This window comes from Panicum virgatum, chromosome 5N, assembly GCF_016808335.1.
Source record: "Panicum virgatum strain AP13 chromosome 5N, P.virgatum_v5, whole genome shotgun sequence".
Classification (NCBI taxonomy): Eukaryota; Viridiplantae; Streptophyta; class Magnoliopsida; order Poales; family Poaceae; genus Panicum; species Panicum virgatum.
This window is the reverse complement of record NC_053149.1, coordinates 44,851,527-44,860,796: the sequence shown is the minus strand read 5'-3', so window position 1 is coordinate 44,860,796 and position 9,270 is coordinate 44,851,527. Positions and strand designations below refer to the sequence as shown.

General features: G+C 49.7%; 2 protein-coding genes across 2 annotated transcripts; both read right to left on the bottom strand.

The window, feature by feature from the left end:
* Window positions 1-4,073: 4,073 nt before the first annotated feature.
* On the bottom strand, window positions 4,074-6,611 carry LOC120675893 (pentatricopeptide repeat-containing protein At5g55740, chloroplastic-like). The gene has a single exon (XM_039957101.1). The coding sequence runs from the start codon at window positions 6,080-6,082 to the stop codon at window positions 4,733-4,735; it is 1,350 nt and encodes a 449-aa protein (XP_039813035.1). The 5' UTR covers window positions 6,083-6,611; the 3' UTR covers window positions 4,074-4,732.
* On the bottom strand, window positions 4,160-6,621 carry LOC120675894 (pentatricopeptide repeat-containing protein At5g55740, chloroplastic-like). The gene has a single exon (XM_039957102.1). The coding sequence runs from the start codon at window positions 6,614-6,616 to the stop codon at window positions 6,227-6,229; it is 390 nt and encodes a 129-aa protein (XP_039813036.1). The 5' UTR covers window positions 6,617-6,621; the 3' UTR covers window positions 4,160-6,226.
* Window positions 6,622-9,270: the final 2,649 nt, after the last annotated feature.

Genomic DNA, 9,270 nt, shown 5'->3' with positions numbered 1-9,270 from the left:
CTCGACCCTTCTGTTTGTCGTGCTGAAGCTGAACCAATGAGTAAGAAGCAATTTTTAAAGGGAAAAAAAAGAAACAGGCTGAGCTGAGAGAGGCTTGAGAGCAACGGAACGCCAAAGCCTAATCATTGGCAGGCCTTGCTCGTCGCTCCACCTGTATCTTTGTTGCCGCTCGCTTGTCTGTCACTCAAGCCTGCGAAATGCCTTGCCCTTCACTCATGGACGGAGCAGTGGCGCTACATTGCCTTCACATGATTTCTTGGGGGCAAGCTTATTGCTTACAGGGAGGCGGATCGGTGATGATCGGTGTGTTGCGGATAAGATTTTCTTGTTCCGGTTCTGTGGCAGCACAACACACGGGCCGGTGTCGGATCAAACAGATGCGCGCGTTCCCGTGGGCTCATTTGAGATCCAAGTGTGCTATGCTATGCTGTGACCTGCTGAGCCTGGCAGCACGTGGAGAAATCTCAGCATCTCAGAATCAGCGTGATTCTACTACCGGTACTGGGCAGGGCGCGACTCGTGAGTCACCGGTCAAACTGCTGGAGGATCAGATCCGCGGGGAGATCAAAGGCTGCCGGCGGGAGCTCGTCCATGTCCTGACGCGGCCGCTTGCTCAAATCCGACAAGGCGCGCTAGGCTGGCTGATCGAGCGACCAGGCGTTCTCATTCCAGCCTTCCAGTTCTTTGCCTCGTCCTGCGCTGTCTCTGGCCTCTGGGTGCGACAAAAGACACTCGTGACTCGTTGGCACCGGTCATGCTGGATGCCGCCGCCATACGAGAGGGGCTCGCCGCGCTCCTGTAGGGAGTAGGGATGGGCACGACACGACGCGTCAGGACCGATGCGGGCGTTGGTGAAGCCATATGGTGCCATGTTCGATCAGGTCATCAGGAACCATACCCTGGGTCTCCCGGGCTCCCCCACCATGCATGTAGGCCTGGGCGCCTGGCCACGCCGCTGGTCACCGGGCAAATCATGGGATCAAAGATCCGATCTACTACTCTGGCAGCTACGTTCCTCCCCAGAAGTGGAGTTTTTTTTATTGGACCCTTTTGTAAAATTATTTTCAATAGTGGACCGCTCAGAAAACTATTTCCAAATCTGACCCACGCTAGATACGCCAATTAAGTTGGTGCTAAATGTTACTTCATTCACGCCAAGGCAACTGGCTTGTTTCTCCGTTCGTTGAATGTCTACCTGGCATGTTGATCGGCGGCAGATCTGACGTGGCATACTGCTCCTGCGCCAATTGCTCTGGCGCGGGTCGCCTCCCCAATAACGGATCTGTGTCCCGTTTGGTTGTGGGCCCGGATTGCATATTGTCCATGCCGGGGCCATTGGTGCGGAGCTCGCAAAACCCTAACTCTTGGGTTCTTTGTCGTGGGGTCCTGCGGTCCCCATTTACCCCGAACCCATCCCTCTTGTGCTCGTGCCCCCCGGAGAGGCGGCGGTGGCTACCCAAGCGCAGAGTGGAAGGCAGGGCCATGGGGCATCTTCTCAGCGGTCGTGGCTTCTTCTTTGGGGGTGTGTCTGCGGACGGCTGAAGCACGCGCCAATTCATTTGGCGTGGTGCTATCAATTGTCGCGCCAATTGGTTTGGTGCGGATCACAAGCACTTCGCAGAGTTGCTCTGTTACAACACACCACATGAAGTACGCGCCAATTAATTTGGTGTGGAACTATCAACTGTCGCGCCAATTGATTTGGCGCGGATCAAAAGCACTTCGCGGATCAAAAGCTTTACAAAACAGTTTCAAGAATTAGGGCAAAAACAGTTAAGCCTGACTTACGAAGTTCAGAAAAAGAGCTTACAGTTGAGACATGACCTTATTCTAAAATGACAATAATTCATTGCATATGAATAATGGAACTTTTACACATTCCAATCCTCTCCTTTCTTATGACCTCTCATATACCTACAATGCAGAAAAGCCCCTGGACTTGACTCTATTGTTGCACAAGGTCCCTGGTCGCGATGTGGAACAGAGGAGCACAGGGAAATGACGATTCCAACGATGGGAGTGTTTCCCGGCGGCGAGGAAAGGGTGGGGGAGTACGAGGGACGCGAGAGCTACTTGTGGGTGGGCTCGGTTGGAGCTGGATCTGGTCGTCGCCAAGGACACCGCGCGCCCCCTGCCTTCCACCACGGCGCTTGGGTCGCCGCCGCCGCCGCTTTTTTGGGGGGCAATGAGCGCGGGGATGATTTTGGGGAGGGGGGATGCAGACCGCGCAGACCAAGCAAAACAGAGTCAGAATTTAGGGTTTCGCGACTCCGCGCCAACGGCCCCGGTGCGGACATTATGCAATCCGGGCCCACAGCCAAACGGAGAAAGATCCGTTACGAGGGAGGAGACCTGCGCCAGGGCAATTGGCGCGGTAGCAGTGTGCCACGTCGGAACTCCAGCTAGTCAACATGCCAGGTAGATATTCAACGACCGGAGAACCATGCCAGTTGACTTGGCTTGAATGAAGTAACGTTCAGCGCCAACTTAATTGGCGTATCTAGCGTGGGTTAGATTTGAAAATAGTTTTCTGAGTGGTCCACTATTAAAAATAATTTTACAAAAAAGGGTCAAATGAGAAAAAAAAACTCCCACAAGTGCCCCCAGCAGGACAGAAAAATCGCATCAAAGCAAGCGGGAGCAGCAGGCAGTGAGGCAGAGTGGCGAACAGGCGGTCCTCTGATCACGCGTAGATGGTAGCGGCCTAGCGGGCGGCGGAGGACGGTTTGAATGTTTGATGGAACAGGAAACCTGGGGCTTTTCCCCCTAGACACATGGTGGGGCTGCGCTTGCACTCGGGAGAGCCCGAGAGCGAGCGAGGAAGGAGCCCACTCCTCACGTGGCGCGCTGCTAAAACCTGGCCCGCGGGGCCCCGCCTCTCGCCGTGGGCCGCGCGTCGTCTGGGTGGCAGCTGCGAGACCCAGCCAGCTCGCCGGGAACAGCGATCGTGCCGGAATGTGCGTTCCTGTTCCAGGCCTCGGCTTCGATAAAACTCGGAGCGTGGAGCTGGAACGCGTGCAAAGTCACCGCTGCCGCTGCCACTGCCAGTTTAATCAACGCCGTTGAGCTGCAGATCACGGTGCATGCAGGTCGCATTGTGCGTGATGTTGATCTGCCGGCTTAATCAGATGCAGGAACCCACTGAACTCTTTTCTTAGCGATTCCTTTGTATAACTGTTGGGGGTGCCTCCGCTTCAGATCCCGAAAAGCAAAGGAATTGCAATTGATGATGTGTAAGGTTGATACTTTTTCCCACGGCAATTGGGTACTAGCCAATGTAAGGTTGATGCTCAACTGCTCATCACACGAGAATTGGAACAGGTGCAGATCTGGAAAATCGACAGGCATGCAGTAAATGTAACCATGTATTTTATCATCAGAAAGAATAGAGGGTCTAGGGTTTAGGTTTTTTTGCAATTCTTCAAGTCCTTCATTATCAAAAAGATATGTACAGCGAGATAATCTACTGTCAGGATTGTAACAGGGCTACAAGTCAATCAGCCCACAGCATATAGGCTAACCTTGTCTTCTAAAATTCCTCCCACAAGGGACCAGCACTGATCTCAAATTCAGCAAACTGGATAGCCATCACAAATGCAGCACACTTCACAGCAGTCAACATGAGCCAAATAGTACTCCTTTCCTGCAAATAATTCAAACATCTGTAGCTGCAAACTTCAGAGGGAGCTATCAGCTATGTGTCAGCACAAGCGGGCTGGTCCGGCACTTCAAGGTGCTCGTTTTCTGTTTGGAACCTTCTGACCTTGTGAAAATGCCACTCAAATCACATCCCAGATTCCATTCCATATCAGATATTGTCAACATAAGCCTGTAACAGATGTTACTACATACAAACCTGTCTGTGTTGGCAACTGTAGATATTTACTCTCATAAGCACTGGTGATAGATATGAACCATTTCTGAAAGTTGGGATGCTTCTTATTCAGACCCTGTAAACTGAATGGGCAAGGAATTACAGCCAACGAAGTAAGTTTGATGCTTATCACGGGAGAATTGAAAGAGAGTTGAAGATCTGGGAAATCTAAACTCGTGCAGTCAAAAGAAACCATAAGTTGGAGAACCCTTTATCATATGATGACAAATAAACTGAGCAGTTTTAAAATCTTCTACACTTGTATCCAAAAGAATGGAAAATATGTAAAATAAGCAAATTACACTTTACAGTATGGAATATACTGTTATTATATTGTCTGAACTGTAACCAGGACTACAACAATAATTTGCCCATAGTGCCTTCTGACAATTCCACAAAAGGCACGGCACAGAGTGAACAGTTTGATAACAAATTGAGCAAAGTGGGCAGACATAAGCGCAACATCCCCCAAAATGTTATCCGTAGTCACAGTGCACCTTTTTGCAAATAATTCAAGGGCCAAACATCTGTACCTGTAAGCCTCCAGAGCGAGCTCTGTGCCAACACAAACAGTAACGCTGTTTTCTTGCTGGCCCGGGTTCTACATGATGCTCGTTTTCTGATTGGAACATTCTGGCATATAGAAAATTCCTGTCGATTCAGATGCAGGCTCGATACCATATCAGAAATGTCAACATTAGCATGTTAGTGATTTTACTGCACATAAACCTGTATATGTTAGTGACAGTGGATATTTACTTCCCAACCACATTGATGACAAAAATGAATCATTTCACTATGTGCAATGCTATATAATCATGTACAGCTGGCGTGCCATATTGTTGGGTCCATTTTCTGTTATTTACTGCATTCAGCAAGCGATCTTAGTAAACTGTCCGACGTGCCTCCATCATCGAAACTACTATACATGTTCAGAAGCGATTGTCTCACGGATTTGGACAACAGCAGGCCCTTTTTAACAATGCATGCACGAATTGCCTTTCCACAATGTACAGAAGCTGCAGTTTTAACAGCAAGGATCACTGCTGAATAGATTGTTGGACTGGGTGCTGACTCTACCTCCTGCATCTTGAAATATAGATTTGCTACCTGCTTATGCATGCTATTTTGGGCTAAGCCACTTATTAACAGGCTCCAAGTGCGTAGGTTGGGGCGTGTTTTAGTCAGAAGCATCTGGTTGAATATGTCTAGAGCATCTTCGAACAGGCCATTTTCTATAAAAGACGAAATTACTGAATCCCAACATGCTGCAGTTGGGGACATGCCTTCGAGCTGCATCTGATCCAAAAGCTTCAGAGCCTCAGAACTCATGCCATGATCTGCATAAGTGGAAATCATCACTTTCCACAAGACCGGGTCTCTCTGACTCATGGCATTGAACACTTGACGTGCATGTTCAATCCTCCCAGTACTCGCATACAGGTCTATCAAGCCACAAGCAACAGTCCTATCTGAATGAAGATCATTTCTGACTGCATAACCATGAGCAGCTGTACCCACCATCATACTGCAAGATTTTACACAAGCCATGATAATGGACGCCAATGTCACGCAATCAAATTTGAGGTTGGTCTCCAGCATTCTTCGACAAGTGTCAAAAACTTTGTCAATCTGCCCATTCTGACAATACCCAGCAATCATCAAATTCCAAGTGACAATATCTCTCTCTTCCATCTGCTCAAACACCGCCTCAGCAGCCTCCACCAACCCAACTTTAAAGTAGAAGTTGATCATAGAGCTACCCAGAATCACATCAATCTCTAACCCACTTGATATGGCCACGGCATGGCCCTGCTTCCCCCCATCAACAGCCTCAAGCTCCGCCGATGCAGACAGCAAGCTCACAACACTGACCCTCGTCGGCAGCACGCCCTCAACCCTCATCTCGTAGAACAGCTCCACGGCCTCATCGATCCTGCCATTGTGCATGTACGCCATGAGCATCGAGTTCCAGCTCACCACGGTCCTCTCCAGCATTGCGTCGAACACCCCTCTGGCGTCCTCCAGCTTTCCGCATTTCCCGTAGAAGTCCACTAGACTGCTCATCACGTACACGCATTCCGCGATCCCCGCCTTCCACGCGTACCCGTGCACCGCCCTCCCGGCGCTGAACAGCCCGAGCCCCGCGCACGCCTTGAGCACGGTGGGCACGACGAAATTGTCCGCGGGGACGCCCGCCTGGAGCATGGCCGCGAACCCGTCGAGCGCCCTGGCGTGCAGCCCCGCGCGGCTCCAGAGCCCGATGACGGCCGCCCATGCGTAGGCGTTCCTGTCCCTGTCCGGGAGCGCGCCGAACGCGCGCTCGGCGTCGGCGAGCGCGCCGCAGCGGGCCTAGAAGACGGCGAGTTTGGTGCCGACGTACGCGTTCCGGCAGTAGTAGGGCCCGCGCTTGACGAGCGCCGCGTGCACCGGGCGGCCCGCGCGGAGGGACCCAGACGCGACGCAGCACTGGAGCAGAGACGCGTACACCTCAGGTCCCACCGAGACGGCGGCGGCCGGGGAGGACTGCCGCTCGGCGTGGGCGACAAGCGCGAACGCGTCGCGGAGGGCGCTGTCGTGGGCGTGCTGGGACAGGGAGCCGAGCGCGGCGTGGAGGGAGGGAGCGTCGGCCCTCGGCCCCGGCGCCGGCGCGTCGTGCGGTTTGGAAGCGTGGGGGCTGGTGATTGCGGGAATGGGGAGTGGGAGCGGCGCCATGGAGGCGGGGCGGTGCTGCATCTGCATGCGGGGCGAAGCTCCTGAGACGGGAGAAAGAGATAAGAGGGTAAGGCCCGTGAGGTGGCGGTTTCACCGTTAGTGGGCTTGTATGGGCCTCGTATGGATCGTTTGGGCCCCAAAGGCAACCAGTCAGAAAGATGAAACTTCCTGGGCTAACATGACATGGGCTCTTCAGTCGGGGGGGGGGGGGGGGGGGTAGGGCTCAATAAATGGGTCAAGGGTCTAATTGGTTGGCTACCAAAATTTACAATGCTAAAATATGGGCATGTAAAATTTTTTAGCAGTTATTTGGTTGGAATTCAAAAATTAGCTCATTTTATAAAATTTTCAACAATTTGGTAAAAAAAATTGGCATACCCACATTTTAGCATATCTATAGTTTTGGTAGCAATAAATCAAGTTTCAAACCCGGCTCCAATTGGCCGGCCAAACCGGTGGTTTTCTCCAGCTTCATGTAAAAAACTGAATTCCAAAACGGCTTCCACTATGGTGGGCTTCTTCTCTTCAATTTATTTATGACAAGTAATATCATGTTTGTTGTTGCCAAAAGTTTCTAAAATAGCTTCCGCTCCATTGGATAAGCTGAGGTCGGTGAGATCTGTTTGGGAGTTGCACCCTGGCCAAACAGGTTTTCACTACAGCTGATGGGATCTTAGTCTGACGTGGCATTCAGCCACTGGCTCCTGCTGCTCAAAAGACGATTTCCCGATGTGATAGCCATGACCTTTGCAGGTCTGCGTCTAGTCCTCTCTCGACAGGAAATGACACGATCATCCTGCTGCTTGTGGATTTTCCTCTATGATGAGTAGGGGCTTTTCCGGAAGTAGCTTTTGCTCTCCGTGGGCGCTGCTGCTTGTGGATTTTCCCTCTTTTGTCAATTTTCGGTTTCTTCCATTCCACCACCTTTGATCCAGGTCGAGTACAGTAGCAATCGTTTGTGTCCCCTGTGAGCAGGCAACAGTGTTTTTGGACGCTAGTACAGTACAAGAGGGGAAGAAAAAAACACCTAGTACCTACTTCTTATGACACCGACCAGGTATCTAACCATGAGTCCATCCATGAGTGCGTGCCTTTCTCGTGCTGCTTTTGCCCAAATCGTGCCGAACTCGCTTGGCGTACGTCCCGCAAGAATCAAATACCGGGAAGAATATATTCCAAACAGTTTCTTGAGATAGGAAAACTTGCATGGTGTGCTGGAACTTTGCAGCTGCAAAATTGTTTGGCCAAGTTCATTTCCTAGAAAATTTGATAACATAGTCCTGCATCCACCATGATCAGAACGCCGAGTTATGCCCATGTCGAAAACAGCGGTTGGGCATAACTCGGCGTGATCATTTCTTGAAGCTTCAATTAACTTAGCATTATGCGGCTTCACATCAAATGATCAACGCCCAAAGGTGCCAACTCTAAGTTCTTGCCACCGTATGATCCCTATTCACTCATGTTACCTAGCTAACCTCAAAGGGCGATACTTCTCATCATTGTCGCATAAAAAATCTATGTAGTATGTACTCCCGCTAGGGATGAAGGCACAATTGAATTATTAGGGCGTCCTTCCTCTAAAAAAAAAAGTTATTAGGGCGTCCTCTTGTAATAGACGTCGATGACGTCTTTAAAGCAATAAAACTCAACTCTTTCCTAGAAACTGTTGTAGAGTAAAGGTGAAGAGAGAATGAAATGAGCGAATGAATTGTTGTATTGATTGATGGTTGGACCATTCCTTTTACATGTACAAGAGGGAAAGGGTGTCTCTTCTCCAAAGGACATGCCCCTTTGAGAGTGACCCCTTCATGAGATTAACAACTGCTTGGTGACATCCTAATGATGTCATTAATTTAAATAAGTAATTAACTAATTACAGAATTGATCACTAATTTATTTGCTTCGTAACACTCCCCCTTGATCAATTTGTTCTTCTTGTGGTCCTGTAATCAATCAAAAAACTCCCTAAAAATCCCATGGGAAAAATCAGGAGATGTATGTATATGTCATGGGAAAAACTCCTTAAACCCTTTGGGAAAATAGGAGAAAATATTGATATGACATATATGTGTTGGTATTCCATTAAAACTCCTTTAAAACTCGGTGGAAAAAATATAAGGAGAAAATGATATGGAATATCATTGATTGCAAACTTATATGAGGAAAAACCTCAAAAGAAAAACTCATAAGTAAGTTTGAATGTATTATGATATGTGGATCATATCTGAACTAACTCTCCCCCAAAACCCGATGGGAAAATATGAGGAGAAATTATATCTTGGATGTCTTCTTAAAAACTCTAGTGAGAAAATAGAAGATATGTGTCGTGGTGCTGCAAACCACAGCCGGGTGGCGGAAGGCACCCGCCTAAGCCCAGAGGGAGTGTACTCAGGGGTTAGCTAGTCCTAGTTCGATCTCGCTCAAGAACACGATGAACACAGTGGGATTAGAGTGGTTCGGGCCGCCGGAGCGTAATACCCTACGTCCACTGTGTGTTGTATTGCCTTGCCTCGAGAGAGTTCGCGAGAGCTTGTGTGTGTCTGGAGAGCCTGTTTTTCCTGTTGTGTACAGCGAGCGCCTCCCTTTTATATCTCAAGGGGGCGCGTACATGGCCGTTGGGACCCCGACAGGTGGGCCCAACGATGAAGTACAAGATAACGTACTGTTCATAATTATGG

Excerpts from the sequence above, each read along its gene's own strand:
- LOC120675893 (XM_039957101.1), bottom strand. The coding sequence starts at position 6,082 with ATGCTCCAGGCGGGCGTCCCCGCGGACAATTTCGTCGTGCCCACCGTG.
- LOC120675894 (XM_039957102.1), bottom strand. The coding sequence starts at position 6,616 with ATGCAGATGCAGCACCGCCCCGCCTCCATGGCGCCGCTCCCACTCCCC.